Genomic DNA, 21,269 nt, shown 5'->3' with positions numbered 1-21,269 from the left:
TTTTATGTTGGACCTCGAAGAAACACCATTACCAGAGGACCGTACTTCCTCAGTGATATCTCCTTTGGAAAGGGATCCTCTTCGGATTCCTTCCACCAAATCTACCAAATTCATCAATTCAGGCTTTTAAAATTTGATTCAACAGTTAGAGTTATTATAACTTTTTAAATAGGCTCTTATTTTTAACCGTTTGATTAATTTCAAAGGTCCGGATTAGTGGATTTACTGGATCTTCTCTACCCTTATTTAATGCCAAACCCCAAATTATGAAATCCTAATCACTCTTTTTCCATTTCTCTATATGCTGACAAGGAAAAATTGATGAGAGAGATAAGGATTAAGGTCGAAAAGACAAGAGAGATCAGAGAAAAAGGTAAAAAAAAATTAAAGAAGAGGGGTTGGTTTTCACCAAAAAAAAAAAAAACCTTTAAAAAATCGTGAACAATGATGTTGATGGATTTTTTTAGGGTTTTTTTCACAAATGGTCCCTGAAATTGACCCATAGTGCAATATTAATTAAATTTGTGGGACCCAATCATGTGCCTCATCAGCATATAACAGATTTTTTTTTTACGGAATTGTGATGGAATGACCAAAATGAGAAATGCCACAAAACCAAACGGGCATAAGCCATATATAATGAGTTAAAACTTTGACGCTTATTTTCAGCAACGTCTCCTGAAACTTAATTTTAACCTCACTTTGCTTCTTGTAACTCAAAAGTCATTACTTTATCCCCTGAAACTCAAGTTCCGCTCCACTTTGCCCCTGTAACTTGATTTGATCCTATTTTGCCCCTGATACTTGAAAGCTGCCTCTGTAAAACTCAAAATTCGCTTCACATTGCCTTAGATATGCTAGTTTCTTATGTGGATTTGATTTGGGCGCACCAGCTAATCAGTTTCTTTATTTGTTTATTTATTATTTTCATCCCTTCAATTTCTTTTAAGTTTAATATTCTCTGATTGTTGAATGTTAACACAAAATGGATATTTAGATTATTTATTGCACATGTGACATAATCTTATTAAATGTTGGATGTCACATATTTTTTAGGAAGCGACCTATAAGTTTTAGGATAAAAGAGAAAAAAAAATCCGCAAATTAAAATAGAACGAATTTTGAGTTTTACGAAGTAAAGCAATAACTTTTAAGTTATAAGGGGCAAAATATAATCAAATGCAGTTTCAAAAGGCGTAGATAAAAATAGGCCAAACTTTAAAAGGAAGCTTTAAACTATAACTTTAAAGTTTAAAGGTAATAAAATACTTTATTCTTATCTCTTTTACTAAATCCTTTTTATTGCTTAACGAGGAAGCTCAAGTATCAAACTTTTGTTATCAGAAGTCAAACATGAGTTAAACATCGAATATGATGAAAAATATCGGTTTTGTTGTAGGTATAATTTACTGAACAATTATGGAGGCCATAGAGAGAGAGAAAGGTGCTGCAATGGAGAAGAAGAAGATAAATGTGTAATGTGGGTGTGTTCTATTCCACCCCATTATGCGTTTATTTATAGTAGTAGGAAGGTTAATTCCTTTCCCTTTAGGATTACAACATTTAATTGGTAATCAACTCGTAATACGAATATAAGAGATATTCCAAGATATACTAAGATTTACACAATCACATTTCTATTCCACTCCCCCTTGAGTGTGTAAATACTCAAGGAAATGGCGCATCAGGTCTTCAATGATAAAGTAAGTACAGTTGTTGAAGTCGTCAGCACAATGAGCGAATGCGAGTCTCATATCAACGGAAGAATACATAAAAAGTAAAACTCACAAAACCTCGTTATGGTAAAACCCAAGATGGGAGAAAACCCATAGACTAAGAAGAAAAGTGAGAAGTTGCATTAAGTCAAAATTATACGTCTTTGGAAGCAAGTGTATGATCAGCCCAAGATGGGTGCCTCATTAAAACCTAGTTATGTAGCAAAAACCCAGTGGGAAAAATGCTCCTAATCGTAAGGAAAAAGAGTACATTAAGATCAAGTGAGTATACTTTTGGATACTCCTCCTGAGTTTGACATAACCTCCAAATGAGAACTACAAGCATTGCATATGAATAGTTAGGCATACCAATTCCTCGGACAAGCTTGTGGAAGGTTGACTTTGGCAATGACGTTGTGTAGAGGTCGACAAGGTTGTCTGGGATCGGCTTGCATGACTTCAATCTCCTGATGCTTTGCTAATGTAGATGTAAATGCAATATGTCTTGGCATTGACTTTGTTGATGTATCATGGCTTGGTCGGGTTGATACATGCGACATAATCTTCATAGATCGTCGTTGGGACTCAACGATGGATGAAAACACATCAAGTACTACGAATATGCTCAACAAGAACTCTTAACCATGTCTCACTTGTGGGATAGTGAAGTAAGGTGAGTCTTGGAATGATTCGAAGATTTCGCAACTAAGGTCATATCATGAACCTCTAAGATATTGCGATATCCCTAACAGTAAAGACATAACCATTTGGGAATTTTTCCTTGTGCGGGTTTAATAAGTAACCTGCGTCAGCATAACAAACAAGGCAAACATCATTTCGAGGATTAGGGGTTGGATCCGCTGAGATGCATGTAGGCACGGTGCTGCATTTTTACCAAGATCAACAGCGAAGGAGATGTTCTGTCTAAATACAATGAGCTAAGTACAACGAAGTGCAAAGTTGAACTTTAGATATGGAATTTCGGATTCCATAACCTCTTCAAGGGTCTCATTTGCATATAACATATGGACGATCAAATGTATACTCAAAGGTAACACATTCGGGGTGTAGTTCAACTGGTAGACCAAAATACTTTCAGAAGAATGCTTCAACTTCAGGTCAAGGCATAAATGAGTTTTCCCAAGATCCTTCATCTCAAATTCCATCTTCATGTGTGAGGTAGTTTTCTCAAGCTCTTCCAGAGTCTTGGTGAGATTCGTGTTAACGACATAAACTGTAACTCTAGCAATTTGGAATAAGACTTCATAGTTTAACACGCAAGAGCATAATTCATATCCCTAACTAATCAAATAATCACTTAGACGGGTATACCACATTCGTCGGATTGTAAGTGAACGCCTCAAACAAGTTAAGAGGGTGTTCCGTGGTTTTGGGAACTATTTGAACCAGTTCATGTAATTCTTCGGGAACTTACATGTAAATATCCATATCTATATCCCCATGGAAAAACATTAATCATATTTCATAATGCTGCTATCAATCACAGGACATTTTGAGAGAAACCTTGTGTCGTAAAACGTGCATCATATCGCACTATTTTATTCATCTCAATACGCTTCCTTTCCCACTTGTAACACAATAGGGTTACCTTGGGCAGTGTAGGAACGACAGGTCCAAAACACACTTTGGTAAGGAACTTGACCTGGATTGTAACTTTAGTTGTCCAATCAATTCTACGTTGTCATTTAATCAATGGAACACAGTTCAATATCGTCGCTTTTCATATATGTCAGTAGCTACCAAATAAGTGAAAACATCATCGATGATAATCTCATTTCAATTCCATTTAGCTCATCCAAACTAGTATACTAGACCAAGAACTTTAAGTCTCGGCAGAAATCTATATTAATCTCATGCAATGGAAATGATTTGAGACAACGATCAAGTTTAGATTCATTGTTGTGTCATGTCTTCCTCTTCCAAGGAAGTGAATCCTACAAATCGAGTGATCTGTCGTGCTTTAGGCCAAGACAGATTGATTGGATATCCGTCAGTGTGTCGGACAACCCAAACCATCCAACAGGGATGTTCACTCGACGTCCATTAAGTACATCTATCCTTGCAGGCATGTTTGCAGCTGGGATATGATCTCGTCACTTTAGCTAGATCAGAGGAATGCGTCTAGAGCAACATTCTTAAATCTAGAAGTCATCACACTTGCTTATCACACTTATGCAGTATGAGGATCGAGATGAGACATAGTGGGCAACATCCACACAAATTCGCGCCGTTCTCCAAGAACGTTGACGTTCTTATCTCCCCCTAACGACGGGAATACTGTCTCATTAAAGTGACAACCAGAAAATGAGGGGTAAAGAGATCGCGTGCAAGGGCTCTAAGAGAGCGAAAAGGAAGGAGAATCATGATCGACAAAAGATACAAATCCTTCTTTGATGACCCATGGTGGTACGTTGCGGTGGCGCAACTTGGCACATGGAATGCACACCTAAATACGTAAATACGAAAATCGTCAGGTTCGTACCCAATAACCAACTGTAACGTCATATAGGTTGGGTGAATGAGCCTTAAAGTGGACTAACATAACTGCGTACAAGGATTGCATAGCCCTAGGCAGAAACCGAAAACTTGGTATGTTTACCAAAATTCAGGCGATCATTTAAATTGCGCTTTATGATCACTATGTGAGGCTATTTGGGGTGAATCATGGGAATTCGATGTTCAATTATAAAACCAAAATGACATGCAATACTTTATCAAAAATCGTCGATATAAACTCTCCGGCATTATCTAGTGTCCCGGACCTTAAGGGATAAGTAGAGTGGTGAACCCTTAATCGGCCATGAGGTTTAGCAGTAATGTTTGTGGACAAACATGTAACCAGTTTGTCGATTCATCAACCAAAACTAGAAGTATTTATATAGTCCACATTTTGGTTGGATTAGTCCACATATATTCCCTTGAATCCATTGTGAAAAATGAGTTGTTTTGTATCTTTGCTAGGGATGATTTAGAAATTAAATTTCCCAAAACGAGCGGGTTTTAGCAAAGTGGGCTTGTAGGCATAAAATCCTTACTTCGGGTAAGGAGATGCTTTGTAGCATCATTGTTCGACCTAAGTATCCTAAAAAGTCATGCCCAAACAAGTAAATTGCTCAATCCCCCAGCTCTAGGCCAGCCACATGTGGTGTGTTCCCAGTTGGGAGACAACCCATTGGCACCAAATCAAAACTTCAGGCTCATTTTTGGAGGTGGTGCAAAGATATTCCACTCTATTTTCTTCAATGGTTCATTTATGATCATTGGCATCTCGAATATCCTTAAAAACTCAATGTCAGAGAGAATTTAAGGTCCCTTAAATGGTGATTCAGTACCATTCATACAACGAGGAGCGTGCCAATGCTCTTAATTAGGTTGGATAGACCTGAAGTCATTGTTAGAGATGTGATTTAGGTGTAAAGTTAGTGTGAGTAGTACGCATTCATCCAAACAACTAACTTTCCCACTTTCCTACCTAATCACATGTTTAATTGAATTGGGTCACATGTATTCAGAAACATGATTCAATTAACTCATGTTCGAGGACAATATCAATAAGATTATCCATAAGTAAAACATACACCAAATTTGAATCCAAGAACATAGAAAAATGTTCACAAAGTAAATGGTTTACTAAGGGGATTCGGCCAACAAGGCTATCCATGTCAAAATTCTGTTCTTCCAACGGTGTTCGGTGGAGCAAAATTAGTCTTACATATTAACTACTAGAATGGTACTCATTAACAACATTGGTAGGGGCACGAACATGTGCATAACCAATGGTCAAGTCCATCGAGACGGAAATAAATTCTGCAGGGTTAAGGTTCGGGAATATTTTCCTTTATTCTTGAAGTTTTAGGTCTTAGGTACCAAAGATCATGCTTCGGGCATGATGCCACACCTTGGCAGGCCCTAATTCTACCATATGTTGTAAAAACAAACTCAAAATTGGATTGTGAGAGAATATGTCATTCGATGTATCCCTACTGAAAATGTATCACTATTCGATAGACTCCAGCCAAACTGGGTCCATACCTTTCTCTCACATTTGTGGTAGTATCAGATCCGAGAATTTGGTAACTTTCGCTTTCCACACTATTGCTTCAGGGGCGAGTTAGAAACATAGAAGGACGAGAAAAGTTTTCTCTAGTCAAAAATTCGATCGAATTTATAAACTTCAAAATTGTACTCATTCATGGACGTAATCATGGTTTGCTTCAGGTAAAGTTTTTCATGATTAGACAGTCCGTAGGAGCGAGCCAAATAACCATGGAATCCTCGGTCGGGAGGTATTTCCATTTGTAATGCTTTAAGCATAAGTCTTCGAATGAAGATCATGGCAGAGACTTATTCAGCTCTTCCATGTCATTGTTGGCTTCAATGGTTTCTCAGCTTCTTGATACTCAAGTGGAGATTCACGTCTTGTACCCCACATAAAGTGGTTTCTCTTAGAAACATCTAAATCAGGAAAATCGAACTTGTGACGGTTTGTCAATCCACTGAATTTGGAGGGAACAAGGTTATGATTGGTGCTATGGGAATGAATCATCCATAAGCATCAAAGTTAGAACATTCGAGTTATAAGACATGATTTTCATGAAAAACGTCTGGCTATCATGGGTGTATTGTTTTATGAAAACTTAAGGTTTCAAAGGCACTAAATTTGAAACTACAGGTTCAACTTAGTTTATGAACGTTGAGTTCATAAAAGGGAGGTTCCTGCAAGAACACAGAATGCAATATACAACTAAGTGTAGTGGATTTTAGTTGCTTAAAGAACTCAAGTGTGAGTGCTGCGGGACTACGAAAGTGAGTCAACGGTTCAAAGTATAAAAATAAATCGTTAATGTCCAAAAGTGATATTCAGGTCAATAATTTTGGATTCATTATCAAATTAATGGACTGCATGTCACTTTTAATTAATTCAATAGATCGGAACCATTCGGGGTCGATTGTAGAAGCAAAATAATGACATTCGAGTCATATTCACTTTAGATGGCTTCGAGCCAAATAATTAAGAAAATATAGCCTAGTGTGGCTTTAACCAAAAACATCGAAAAATATTTGGGTATGGTTAAGAAGCGAGGGATGCCAAAATATAGCATTGGGTCGAAAAAGGTACGCAGCCCAGCATGTAATTGTTGGCTGCAATGGGTCACGACCCTGCAATAAGATGCAGGCATTTGGGCTCCCTTATACGGCTGCACAACAGCCCAACGTTGACTGCAAGTCAACGGGCTAGGAAAGCAATGCCCAGCATCGTTGGGCTTGCTGGTTTTTGGGTAGTCGGGCGAAAGAAGGCCCAACTTTCGCTGGCTTCTGGGTTAACGCAATGCAAGCTCAGCATAGCTTCCTGGCTGGCGAGCTGAAGGCATGGGCTGGAATGAGGAAGGGGCCCAGCATGGCTTGTATGCTGCAGGACCAACTAGTTTAAACCCAAGCCAAGGGCCTGGTCCATGCATGTAGGCAGCCCTTACAATTCTAGTGCCCAAGCCCGAGCTGCAAGCTCTATTTGGCGTTAGGTCGGCGCGGCTTAATTTTTTTTTCAAATTTTTTTTTTCTTTTTCGACATAGTTAGGGTTTGACAAACCCTAAATTGCTTCTAATTTATTTCTATTCTTTGACTCACATATTCCGCATAGCATAATTGTGTATTGTATGAACAAATATATATATTGACAAATATATGAAACATATACAATATATATATATATATATATATATATATATCGGAAGAAAAATATAAACATAGGGGGATTCATGCATCATGGGGAATGTTTTCGTACTTCACGGTCATTTCAAATATCTTACTTTATTTTAAGCGTACCTGATTGACAGAAAATAACAAATGTCTTTGAATTTGTAGAAGATCATTCTTGGAAAGCCGGAATTGCATCTTCAATGCATGGTATCACGTTCAACAAAGAAAAATTAAATTGAATCAATAGTATGTATATCAATTCAATAAAATAGTAAATTAATCTTAAAAAGAATAATTAAAATGTAATACTCCCCTGATTGAAGAATAAACTCTCTTTAGCGTAGCGTTAAGAGCGTGCTGATAACGTGTTGTAAGCATAATTTACTGAACAAATATGGAGGCCATAGAGAGAGAGGTGAGGCAATGGAGAAGAAGAAGATAGATGTGTAATTGTGGGTATGTTCTATTCCACCTCATTGTGCCTTTATTTATAGTAGTAGGAAGGTTAATTATTTTCCCTTTAGGATAACAACATTTAATTGGTAATCAACTCCTAATAGGAATATAATAGATATTCCAAGATATACTAGAATTTACACAATCACATTCATATTATAATATGACTGCAACATGTTCTATATATATATATATAAATCATTATTAGTAGAGTGGCTGGGGGATATTCGTTTCGTTTACTCTTCAGGGCGCCAAACTTTAAAGCGGGAGAAAATAATTCCAGTTCCCACGTTTTGGTCCCGGTGGTTCCCGGATTCATGATCTTTGCTTGTTACAGCAATCTATTGAAATTAAAGGTAAGAACTTTTTTTTGTTCTTCTTGTTTTAAGACGACTAAAGGTAAGGCCTTTTGAATCCCTCTCTCGTTAATTCTTTTGAGAACTTGCTTGGCTGATGAATAATTAGCAGGAACTCCTGCTTATTTTGATTTCATCGTTTAAATTCGTTGCTTCAGTTAACCGCTGCTTAGTTAACCGCTGCTTATTTGTATACCTATTTGTTTAAAGGCTGTATAAATTGATAAATACCTTTAAAAATCAAACAAATCCCATGAACCTAGTGTTTTATTTAGGGGTGTGCTATCCACACACCCCTTTATACTTCTCTCATACCCCTTGTTAATTTATATCATTTACTCTTCTTCAATTCATCCGATTCGACGGCTAAAAATTAAAAAAAGTGTGAGAAAAGTAAAAAGAGGTGTGTGAATATCACATTCCTTTATTTAAAGCCATGGGGCGTGCACCCTCTCTTTAGTCTTTACTGCTCATAGATTGGACCGGTCGTGTATCTCAAACCGACGTTTGGTTTGTAGATTAGAGTCATATGAATCAATGCGAGATATCATTATGAAGAAAGTTGGTTCTACCATAAAATCAATTGGCACAACATGAGTGGTCTAACTTTTTATAAGCCCTTGAAAGTTTCTCTTTTCACCGATATGTGACTCTTTTACCTTCACTCCTCATACGCCCCATTATGTGCGGCAAAATTTTCAAGCCAAATACATGGGCAACATGAATTGGGTAAGGTGTGGCCGTTAGACTTCACACATGGGCCAACCTGCTCTGATAGTATGAAAAAAGTTGATGTTCTACCACAAAACCTATTGGCAATATTGAGAGTAGTCAAGCCCTTGCAAAGTTTATCTTTTTACCAATGTGTCTCTTACCTTCACTACTCCCACATTCCCATGTGATACCAAAATTACCAATATAATGCATTTAATGGAAGAGTATTTCTGGAAAACTTACATATTTTGGTTCACATGACAATGTAAACCAAACATGGGAATGGAAGAAAACGGTATTTCATGGCCCTATTTCCCAGCATTTCCAAACACAGGACAGGAAGCTTCATTCCCACCAAGAGTTGTTCTTTCTTCCATTTACTCCCTCTTTTCATGCTATTGTCATTTGATGATAAGCTATTTATTTTATTTGTTTACAATTTCATTGCCGCTTTTATTTGTGAAACCTTACTTCACAACTTGAAGACATAGCCGGGGATTGTACTTACCCAGCCATTCTTCATTCAACAAGCTTTGCAATAATTTGTCTCTTTGTTTTGTGTTCTCCCAGTTCCTGAGTTGAGAATGAGTGGAAAAGAAGGCCACGCAATTGGAATCGATCTGGGGACAACGTATTCATGTGTAGCAGTGTGGCGATATGATCATATTGAAATCATAGTGAATGGTCAGGGCAACAGAACAACTCCGTCTTATGTTGCTTTCACTGATACTGAAAGGTTAATCGGTGATGCAGCATATAACCAGGTCATTAGAAACCCCTCAAATTCAATCTTTGGTAAGGCTAATCTTCTCACATCTACATTCCAAGTGTTTGCACTCTTACAAACTATTTTGTGTTTTTTTTTTTTTTTAATCATCATTTTTTTCATTAGCTAAGTATTGACTTTTCTTAACCTGAGCTTTGTGATCCTGCTAATGGGTGCTTAATGCTATGGTTGGGTGAGGGAATTTTCAAGTCTCGAGGGTCTGAGGATAAGTTAGCAAGGAATGGATCTCAAACTGATAGACAAGAGGGATTAAAAAAGCACCATATGGGCATTAGAAAGCAATGTGAGAGAGATTTGTCAACCCTTGCTTGCAAGGTGTTTATAAATCCCTCTTGCAAACCTCTGTAATGCTTACGCGATGCATTTCTAATCCTTCCTAATGTTTAGTGATCGATCCATTACTAATTTGACATCAATATTGTGGGCTTTGGAAGTCCCTCACCCCAATATATCCTATGGGTATTTCTTGGGTAGTTACAGACTTACAGTACCCAAATTAACTAGTTTTTGCATTTTAATGAGGTTAGTTATCTAAGACATAATTAAATGATTTAGGTACTGAATGACATTATATAACTTTGATAACAGCATCTTTTTAGTTACAATCCAGTCAGGCTGAATGAGAAACTTGGAAAAAGTGAAACATTTTTCATGTTATTACTTGACATTTACAAATAAATAGAGATTAGCTAACTGAAATTTTTGTTTATATTACTCCATTGTTTGCAATCTTTCCACTTTATTTGATTGAGTTTCTAAGCTTGGCATTCATTTTACAGATGCAAAGCGATTAATTGGAAGGAGATTTGCTGACGCTTCTGTTCAAAATGATTTGAAGCTCTGGCCATTCAAGGTCACTGAAGGTCCTGATCACAAGCCCATGGTTGTGGTTACCCACAAGGGTCAAGATAAACAGTTTGCTGCTGAAGAAATCTCATCTATGGTTCTCACAAAGATGCGGGAGATTGCTGAGGCCTACCTCGGCTCAAGTGTGAAGAAAGCAGTTATTACTGTCCCTGCTTACTTTACCGACTCACAACGTCAGGCTACAAAATGTGCTGGTGTCACTGCTGGCTTAGAGGTGATGCGTATCATCAACGAACCAACTGCAGCGGCCATTGCTTATGGAATTGACAATAAGGCTGGTTGGTATAGCAAGAGAAATGTTATGATATTTGACTTGGGTGGTGGTACTTTAGATGTGTCACTGCTTACCATAAGTTCTGGTGACTTTGAAGTAAAGGCGACGGCTGGAAATACTCACCTTGGTGGTGAAGATTTTGATAACAATATGGTGAATCACTGTGTTGAGAAGTTTAAGAAGAAGCATGGTTTGGACGTCAGTGGAAACCCTAGAGCTCTTAGGAGGTTAAAAAATGAATGTGAGAAGGCGAAGAGGAGACTTTCGTTTACGTCTGCGACAGATATTGAAATTGACTGTTTGTATCAGGGTGTGGATTTTTATACAACTTTTACCCGTGCAAAATTTGAACAATTAAATATGGATTTCTTCAACAAGTGCATGGAGCCTGTGGAGAAATGTTTGGAGGATGCCAAAATGGACACAAGCGATGTCGATGATGTTGTTCTTGTTGGTGGCTCCTCTAGAATTCCCAAGGTGCAGGAGCTATTACACAACGTGTTCATCGGCAAGGAGCTGTCCAACGGCATTAATCCGGATGAGGCTGTGGCATATGGTGCTGCTGTTCAAGCTGCTGTCTTGAATGGTAATCAAAGTTTGAAGCTTCAAGACTTCACTCTCTTGGATGTTATTCCTATGTCACTTGGGACAGAATATCGTGAAGGACAGCTCAATGAGCTCATGTATGTAATGATCCCAAGAAACACCAAAATTCCCACCAAGAAGAACCATACTTTTGTAACTGGTCACGACAACCAAAGTTGTGTTTACTGTGGAGTTTACGAGGGTGAGAATGAGCTAACCAAAGATAATAATTATTTGGGTGGATTTTCCATCGGTGGCATTCCTCCAGCTCCTAAGGGTGTTGCTAAAGTAAATGTTTGCTTTTCTATTGATGCAAATGGAATCCTGAATGTTTCTGCTGAGGTCATGTCCACCGGCCAGAAGAAGGAGATTACAATCAAAAGATGAACTTTGGGAATTTACAGGATGAAGTAAGTAATGACATATGATTGTAGCATACCGAAGTTGAAAATACATACTTCGGTTGTGAAATCAATTTGCTAGTGGTTTACTTGTAGTTTTTCGTCATTTGGTTTAGTCATTCCATGTTTGTTAAGAATCTGCTGGTGTGTTGTGGTCGATGGTCACCCATTTTGCTTCTTGTTGGTGCATTGTTTTGACATGTTGGTTTTCTTTGCTAGACTCTTGGTTTTTATCCTTGTTTTGGTAGCAGACTTGCCTGCTGGATTAGTATAATTAATTATGCAAGAAATCATGTTTTTGGAGTTCTATTAATTCACTAGACCACAATACGCTAGACATATACAAAAATGCCTGACATAGATGCACACGTTATCGTATTCCGATTGCTAAATCTTCTCTATCAAGTGCTTAAAATGTTATAATATTCGTACTCTTGCTCATCTTTAGTTGATTGGAAGAGTACGAATATTATAGCATTTTAAGCACTTGATGAAGAAATCCGTCCCTTTTGTTTTTTGAGAAGATGAAGGATGGATATCTCCACATGGTTTCTTTCCGTCCCTTTTGCTTTTCGTGAAAGACAACCGTGGCAGTACTGGAGATTACCTTGCTTCTGCTAATGGTCTTTCCCACATTGGATTGCTGTGGTGAATGAAGTATCCATTTTCTTCAAATTCTGAGCGTGCTCGAGTATATACTTCGCCAACTCTATTTCATTTTCCCCCTTGGAAAGCTTGGAAAGCTCTGCAGTTGCCTCCTTGAGTTGATGAAAAAAAGCAAGTTTCTGGGATTTCCAGTATCCCATATCAATTGCGGAGGCCTAGAAAGGAAACAATGAAATCAATTGAATTCTTTATTTTTTTAAAAAAAAAATTTATCAGATACAATGAGGTGAAGTTAGAAACAGTTTATTCAACCGTTCTCCTGATTGATGCAAGAAATTTCGAAAATCGTAAAATGTGCTTCATGAGTGTGTGCAAGAGAGAGTGATAGAGAGAGTGATAGAGACAGTAATATCATTTTCTTCCGCTTCGGAACCGTTTAAGGAAGATCTACCAGTCTGTCTTTTGGTACTTGGTGGATCAGATGTTATGCACAAAGTATTCAAAATAGTCTTTCATCTCTGAAGAGGTTACATTGACGAGACTAGGTCCTCGTTCAAGCTCGTAACTTGTGTACCCGATCTAATGAGAAATTTATATATACTAAAACCCAAACCGATGGTTACTGTTCTAGGGCAGTGTGCAGACTAAAATGCCCCTCAAGTTAGTCTTCAGCAGTTACTTTTTATCTTTGTTGTACAGTAAAATCCCGAATTTGCCCTTTATATTCATCCGTTCCTCCATCTGTGGAGTCTTTCTTTTAGTCCTTTTTTAATTCTTTAAACCTAACTGGTGGGCAGACAAAAAATATTAAACAAATGTGATTAAAATCGGGCCATGTGGTTTGTGGCACAACAAACAATAAAAATGTATACCTTCCTAATTTTTTAAACCCATGTACAGCTGATGGGAAGAGCAAAAAAATATGATTAAGACCGGGCCACATGGTTTGTGGCACAAGAAACAATAAAAATTTATACCTTCTTAATTTTTGAATCCCATGTATAGCCGGCGGGAAGATCAAAAAAACATTAAAAAATGTGATACACAGTGAATTTAACAGAAGGAGGCTGGAAAAGTTGGGGGAACCGGGGCCTCTCTTACCACGTGTTGGTCATCGTGAGGTTTGCTTTTCTCGCTCTATACACAGCCTGCTTTTTGTTTCGTTGTTCCGTTTCCCATACTCATTTCTGCTCTTCTATTGTTCCGTTTCCAACCTCTTCGTAGCTTTTTCTTTCCGTTCGCTTCTCTCTCTCCATTCTCACCTTCTGCTTTTTTTCTCTTCCACGCCAGTGTTGTTCCATTGAGTTTTGCGTTTTTTCCAGTGTATCTGATTTAATTTTTTTCGGTGGTTTTCGATTTGCAGATGGATTTTTTTCTTTAAATTTTATTTTTTTTCATTTTGGGGGTTTGATATGTGCGCTTATTTGGTTTCAGGAAACGCTCATGTCCCAATTTTGGGGCTTTCATGTGCGATTTCGCAAGCTCTTTGTGTTCAAGGTGTGTATATAAAATCTACTCTTTCTTTTGGGCTTTTTGTCGAACAAAATTTAAATTTTTTTTGGGTGGTCTTCGATTTGGCTCTATGATTTGCTTTTCTTTTCATTTCAGGAAACGTTTGTCTTTGTTTTTTGGAAATTTTGTATATGCGTTTGCAAACCATTTGTGCATCAGCTATATAATTTCAATTTTTTTTTCATGGTTTATGTGTGGTTCTCTGATGTGGTTTGATTTTTTATTTCAGAAAAAGTTAAGGATACGATCAAACGTTTACTGGTGAGTTTTCCATTTTTCTGATTGTGTGTGATTTAATTTTTTTTCAAGCTTTGGGTGTACTTTTCTGATCTGCTTTGATTTTTAGTTGCAGCAAAAGTTGTTGGTCGAATTTCCAGTTTTTCATTACGGCTTTGCAAGCTCTTTATCATCAAGGTATAGAATTTTTAAAGAGAGTATAATTTTAAAGAGAGTATATGTATGGATTTAGGTACCAAGGCAAAAAATTGGTTGCTAACAGTGCGATAGGGTAGAGGTTTGCTTAGAGACTGAAATTTAAAAGATAGAGATCGCTTTGTTTAAATATTTTTGAAAACAAGAGTGTTGTAAAATGATAAAAGAAAGAGATTTTCTTAACTGGTCAAATTGTTATCATGACTAGCTTTTGCTTCTTTTGTGTTAATAAATGTTAGATGCATTTAGGTTTTTGCGTTCTGAATTTGAATTTTCTGTTTAATTTGGATTTTCGTGTTTTGTATTTTGAATTCGAATCCTAATTTGAAAATGAATTAGGATAAATGATTGCTACCTAAACTGATGACCATGATAGAGCAAAAAATATACTGAGTCTTTTTTTTTTAATCTTTTTATGAGAATTCTTACAAAAAAATCTAAAAAAATGTGATAAAGCAACTGATTCTAAGGCAAAAAAATCTAAAAAAATGAGATTTAAACCCGGTGTGGCACGATAAGTCTTTCTTTTAGTCCAGAAAAAGATAAAATAATGATAAAAAAATTGGTGGCAGGACAAATGAATATTAAAAAAATATGATAAAACAACTTATGGCAGGAAAAATTGATGGCAGGACAAAAAAATGTTAAAAAATGTGATAAAGCAACTGATGGTAAGGCAATAAAAATCTTGAAAAATGTGAGTTAAACCCGGCGTGACAAGACAAGTCTTTCGTAAGGCAAAAGAAAAAATTAAAAAATACAAGCTAAACTTAATGTGGCAAGATTCTTTTAGTTCAGAAAAAGATAAAATAATAATAAAAAAATGGGTGGCAGGACAAAAAAAATATTAAAAAATGTGATAAAGCAACGTATGTTTGTAAGCTCTTTTCTTTTGTTTCTCTTTTCTTTTCTGCACGTTTGCTGTCTTATTTCCTTTTCTCCTCTTTTCCTTTCATTTTTAGCTTCTCTTTTTTTTTTTTTTTTTCTGATGATCAATATTGTTTTTTCTGCAGTTACTGCTTCAACCAAAAAACTTTTGCTCATGTGTTAGAGGATGTTGGCATGTGTTATCCAAAAAAAAGAAGTATTGATTTCACATTTTTTTGTGTGTGTAAATAGTTGATCCTAACATGAATTCTCCATTCTTTTTTATGTATATAAACAATGGGCTCTTTAGGATCACTGTCAAGGGGGAATACTAGATTAACCATTTTTGTGTACTGATGATAAGGCATTTGATAATGTATTTTCTGTAAATTATATCAACTTACACAGCTTCGGAAAAATATTTGTTTCATTTCATGTTTAGTATTTATAACTCTTTGCATATTTATATGTTAAAAACATAATCTATAGTTATATTTTCGCTCCCGCAACAACGTGCGGGCAAAATTTACTTGTTTATATATACTAAAACCCAAACCGATGGTTACTATTCTAAGGCAGTGTGCGGACTAAAATGCCCCTCAAGTTAGTCTTCAGCAGTTACTTTTTGTCTTTTTTGTACAGTAAAATCCCGAATTTGCCCTTTCTTATCACCTGTTCCTCCATCTGTGGTGTCTTTCTTTTAGTCTTTTTTTAATTCTTTAAACCTAGCTGGTGGGCAGAAAAAAATATTAAAAAAATGTGATTAAAATCGGGCCACATGGTTTGTGGCACAACAAACAATAAAAATGTATACCTTCCTAATTTTTAAAACTCATGTACAGCTTATGGGAAGAGCAAAAAAATATTTAAAAAATGTGATTAAGACCGTGCCACATGGTTTGTGGCACAAGAAACAATAAAAATTTATACCTTCTTAATTTTTGAACCCCATGTATAGCCGGTGGCAAGACCAAAAAAATATTAAAAAATGTAATATACAGTGAATTTAACAGAAGGAGGCTGGAAAAGTTGGGGGAACCGGGGCCTCTCTTACCACGTGTTGGTCATCGTGAGGTTTGCTTTTCTCGCTCTATACACAGCCTGCTTTTTGTTCCATTGTTCCGTTTCCTATACCCATTTCTACTCTTCTATTGTTCCGTTTCCAACCTCTTCTTAGCTTTTTCTTTCCGTTCGCTTCTCTCTCTCCATTCTCACCTTTTGCTTTTTTTCTCTTCCACGCCAGTGTTGTTCCATTGAGTTTTGCGTTTTTTCCAATGTGTCTGATTTAATTTTTTTCGGTGGTTTTCGATTTGCAGATGGATTTTTTCTTTAAATTTTCTTTTTTTTCATTTTGGGGGTTTGATATGTGCGCTTATTTGGTTTCAGGAAACCCTCATGTCCCAATTTTGGGGCTTTCATGTGCGACTTCGTAAGCTTTTTGTGTTCAAGATGTGTATATAAAATCTACTTTTTCTTTTGGGCTTTTTGTCGAACAAAATTTAAATTTTTTTGGGGTGGTCTTCGGTTTGTCTCTATGATTTGCTTTTCTTTTCATTTCAGGAAACGTTTGTCTTTGTTTTTAGGAAATTTTGTATGTGCGTTTGCAAACCATTTGTGCATCAGCTATATAATTTCAATTTTTTTTTTCGTGGTTTATGTGTGGTTCTCTGATGTGTTTTGATTTTTTATTTCAGAAAAAGTTAAGGATACGATCAAACGTTTACTGGTGAGTTTTCCATTTTTCTGATTGTGTGTGATTTAATTTTTTTTCAAGCTTTGGGTGTACTTTTCTGATCTGCTTTGATTTTTAGTTGTAGCAAAAGTTGTTGGTCGAATTTCCAGTTTTTCATTGCGGCTTTGCAAGCTCTTTATCATCAAGGTATAGAATTTTTAAAGAGAGTATAATTTTAAAGAGAGTATATGTATGGATTTAGGTACCAAGGCAAAAAATTGGTTGCTGACAGTGCAATAGGGTAGAGGTTTGCTTAGAGACTGAAATTTAAAAGATAGAGATCGCTTTGTTTAAATATTTTTGAAAACAAGAGTGTTGTAAAATGATAAAAGAAAGAGATTTTCTTAACTGATCAAATTGTTATCATGACTAGCTTTTGCTTCTTTTGTGTTAATAAATGTTAGATGCATTTAGGTTTTTGCGTTGTGAATTTAGAATTTTCTGTTTAATTTGGATTTTCGTGTTTTGTATTTTGAATTCGAATCCTAATTTGAAAATGAATTAGGATAAATGATTGCTACCTAAACTGATGACCATAATAGAGCAAAAAATATACTTAGTTTTTTTTTAAATCTTTTTATGAGAATTCTTACAAATAAATCTAAAAAAATGTGATAAAGCAACTGATTCTAAGGCAAAAAAATCTAAAAAAATGTGAGTTAAGCCCGGTGTGGCACGATAAGTCTTTCTTTTAGTCCAGAAAAAGATAAAATAATGATAAAAAAAATTGGTGGCAAGACAAATGAATATTAAAAAAAATATGATAAAACAACTTATGGCAGGAAAAATTGATGGCAGGACAAAAAATATTAAATAATGTGATAAAGCATCTGATGGTAAGGCAATAAAAATCTTGAAAAATGTGAGTTAAACCCGTCGTGACACGACAAGTTTTTCGTAAGGCAAAAGAAAAAATTAAAAAATACAAGCTAAACTTAACATGGCAAGATTCTTTTAATTCAGAAAAAGATTAAATAATAAATAAAAAAATGGGTGGCAGGACTAAAAAAATATTAAAAAATGTGATAAAGCAACGTATGTTTGTAAGCTCTTCTCTTTTATTTCTCTTTTCTTTTCTGCACATTTGCTGTCTTATTTCCTTTTCTCCTCTTTTTCTTTCATTTTTAGCTTCTTTTTTTTTATTTTTTCTAATGATCAATATTGTTTTTTCTGCAGTTACTGGTTCAACCAAAATTTTTTTGCTCATGTGTTAAAGGATGTTGGCATGTGTTATCCAAAAAAAAGAAGTATTGATTTCACATTTTTTTGTGTGTGTAAATAGTTGATCCTAACATGAATTCTCCGTTCTTTTTATGTATATAAACAATGGGCTCTTTAGGATCACTGTCAAGGGGGAATACTAGATTAACCATTTTTGTGTACTGATGATAAGGCATTTGATAATGTATTTTCTGTAAATTATATCAACTTACACAGCTTTGTAAAAATATTTGTTTCATTTTATGTTTAGTATTTATAATTCTTTGCATATTTATATGTTAAAAACATAATCTAGAGTTATATTTTCGCTCCCGCAACAACGTGCGGGCAAAATTTACTAGTATAGGACTATTCACACATCCATTTTTACTTCCTATGCCCTTTTTAAATTTTTAGTCATTGATCTTCTTCAATTCATTCAATCCGACGGCAAAAAATTAAGAGAAGTGTGTGAGAAGTATAAATGAGTGTCTGGATTGCACTACCCAATGGCAATGGCATCGATCCTTCTCTAAAGAAAGCTTGCAATTTGGCTTTTTAGCCAAAATGGCTCTGAAATTGGTATAACTCATCATTTTGGTTCCAGAGATTTGAAATAGATCGAAGTGATTCCTGAGTTTGTCCACCGTCAATCATATTGGTCATTCCATAAAAAATCCATGTTAAATAAGGATCGAAATTATAAAAATATCCTTAATTTAATAAACAATGGGCCAAAATATTTGAAGAAAATAGAAGATATTTTGTCATATTAGTCCTTATTTAATAGAGATTTTTCACGAAATGACCAAAACAATTGACAGTCAACAAACTCATAATCATTTCTATTGATTTCAAACCTTAAAGATCAAAATGAGGAGTTATGTCTATCTCAAAAACTATTTTGACTAAAAACCAAAAAACAAATACGCAGGATCTTCTTTGTAGCACAGCAAAGTTACAAAGCTGAGAGTATGTAACTTTTGATTGGGCCTACTTCTTTGTGCTATAGTTTTGGGCTCTCTGTTTCGGTCTAGGGACTATATTGTGTGGGTCTAATTGGAATAATATTAGTGCAATGTATTCAAATTAGAAATTCCTCTAAGAAGTGATGCCATCGCTGGGACAATATCGTCACTCAAGCTCGTATTACCCAGTCAGACTCCATCTAAATTTCGACATTGACAATTTTAACCTGCATACGTTCAAACCAGATCCTTTTTCTCTCCTCTACTTGTTCTATTCCACCGTCGAGACTGCAAAGTCACTTGAGTATCAACTAACTTGGATATCAAGTTACTTGAGAATCAAGTGACTTGATCGACATACCATTGCCATCATAACGATCTTACATATTGACTTAATTTCAAATAAGAAAAACAGGAGAGAACCAAGCTTGAAGCTTCTATCTTTAGTGGGAAAATTTTGTACTTGTTGTTTTATGGGTTCATTGTCATTGCTCACTTTTAGATTTTACGCTTTTAGATTTTACTTCACAACTAAAAAAAATTCAAAACATTTAAAATTGTTTTTACTTTCAAGATTTATTTTCATTCCTTTCTTAATTATTTCTTCATCTCCCCTATCACCTTTCTTCAACCCTCATTTCTCTATATACTTTTGTCATATCTCCAAAAAAAAAAAAAAAAAAAAAAAAAAAAACAACTGGTGGCCACTGTAATCCACCATTTCTGGGGGCCGGGAAAAATCACAGAGGCAATTTAACCTCCCATTGGCCACAAGTCTGGTTTCCACACCAACAACGAGTTTTGAACCTGAGACCTCCAAATTTTAGTTTGAAGGAAGTCTTGCAATCCGTCTTTTACCACTGGATCACCAGCTCGTGGTTAAACCATTAACGTGCCTTGAACTCATGTTAATTACTGAAAACATGATTCAAACTATTGTAATCCTAATTTCAAAATATTATATCTCTACTATTTAATAGAACATTTTTGTCAACAAAAAAAGAAGAATGAAAAGACAGTGTAGCTCCTCTATGCACAACTCAATAAAAATACCAAAAATAAAAAATCATGAGTGTTAAGATAATTTCGCGCAATAAATTTTTGCAATGTTTTTTTTCTCTTCCTTCACTCACATATCATAAGGATATTTAACCAAGTTAACCCACATTCCTCTAATCATTTTTTTTTTTTTTTTTTTTGGAGAAAACAAATTCATTAAAGAAAAAAACACTACAACACAGAGGCCCAAAATTTACAACATAAAGGCCCAAGAACGAAAACACAAACAACCAACAGAGGCCCAACCAAAAGGTGAGCCCAAACCAAAAAACACACAGAAACAACTAGAACCGCCGCAACATCCGCCAACACCGCCGCTGCAACCACCAAAAGAGCAGCCGGGCATGTCGATCCAGTCAAATTTGATCCCCAAACAAAGCCACGTCTCACCGCCACCAGTATCCAAGTCCAAGCTTCACGTCCAGCACAGCTACAGACCCCAGAGAACCTGCAGCCAAGAGAAAGAAGCTCATGGCAGTCCACGAGCAACACTGCCAACAAGGGCAGACAACAGAGAGAAGGTGGGGGTGCAAGGATCACCCGACCTAGTGCCAGCACCAGATCAAAGCACACCAACTCGAAACGCCGCAACCAGGTGCGGTAAAGGTTGACGGAAGCTGGGAAAGAGGAGGCAGATGGAAGAGAAACAACAGAGGGGAGCGAAAATGGCAGATCAGCCAAGAAATCCAGGGAAGAAAACAGCGGAGAGAAGAGGAAAAAGAGAGGGAGAAAGGAACAAATGAAAACCCACCGATCCCAGCCCGAGCTAGGATCGGCGACACCGGAAATGGACACGATCGGGAACCACTCACACAGAACGGTGAGATGAACCCTCACACAGAGGGAAGGTCTCTCACGGAGAGAGAATTTTTTACTTTTTCATTCCCATAAAATTTCAAACCGTCCATCACCAATGTCCCTAATCGAGACACCTTCATTCCCACGCCACAATGACGTGAATCTATCGATGAAAGCCTCCCCATGCAGTGCTCGCACCGTCAACGCCTCTGCCAATAACA

At 36.3% G+C, this 21,269-nt stretch overlaps 2 protein-coding genes across 6 annotated transcripts; both read left to right on the top strand.

Moving 5' to 3' along the window:
• The first annotated feature begins 8,124 nt into the window (after positions 1 to 8,124).
• Positions 8,125 to 12,164, top strand: LOC103449461 (heat shock cognate 70 kDa protein-like). Its single transcript, XM_029090345.2, has 3 exons — positions 8,125 to 8,246; positions 9,531 to 9,755; positions 10,527 to 12,164. Exons 2-3 carry the CDS (start codon positions 9,545 to 9,547, stop codon positions 11,858 to 11,860), a joined length of 1,545 nt encoding a protein of 514 aa, XP_028946178.1. The 5' UTR covers positions 8,125 to 8,246; positions 9,531 to 9,544; the 3' UTR covers positions 11,861 to 12,164.
• A 1,185-nt stretch (positions 12,165 to 13,349) lies between these two features.
• LOC139190230 (uncharacterized) lies at positions 13,350 to 18,482 on the top strand. Of its 5 annotated transcripts, XM_070810174.1 has the most exons (7): positions 13,350 to 13,601; positions 13,915 to 13,977; positions 14,222 to 14,253; positions 14,345 to 14,406; positions 16,986 to 17,017; positions 17,109 to 17,170; positions 18,200 to 18,482. In XM_070810174.1, the coding sequence occupies exons 2-7, from the start codon at positions 13,924 to 13,926 to the stop codon at positions 18,303 to 18,305; spliced, it is 348 nt and encodes a 115-aa protein (XP_070666275.1). In that variant the 5' UTR covers positions 13,350 to 13,601; positions 13,915 to 13,923; the 3' UTR covers positions 18,306 to 18,482. The 5 variants fall into 5 exon arrangements, 4 of the variants coding, with proteins under 4 accessions (XP_070666275.1, XP_070666279.1, XP_070666278.1 ...); XR_011574317.1 differs by lacking the exon at positions 13,350 to 13,601 and having other exon boundaries at positions 13,626 to 13,977; positions 14,339 to 14,406; positions 17,103 to 17,170; positions 18,200 to 18,276; XM_070810178.1 differs by lacking the exons at positions 13,350 to 13,601; positions 17,109 to 17,170 and having other exon boundaries at positions 13,626 to 13,977; positions 14,339 to 14,406.
• The last annotated feature ends 2,787 nt before the right edge of the window (positions 18,483 to 21,269 follow it).

The sequence above is a fragment of the Malus domestica genome, chromosome 12 (assembly GCF_042453785.1).
Source record: "Malus domestica chromosome 12, GDT2T_hap1".
NCBI lineage: Eukaryota > Viridiplantae > Streptophyta > Magnoliopsida > Rosales > Rosaceae > Malus > Malus domestica.
Note: the sequence above shows the minus strand (reverse complement) of the source record. Positions and strands in the feature narration are given on the sequence as shown.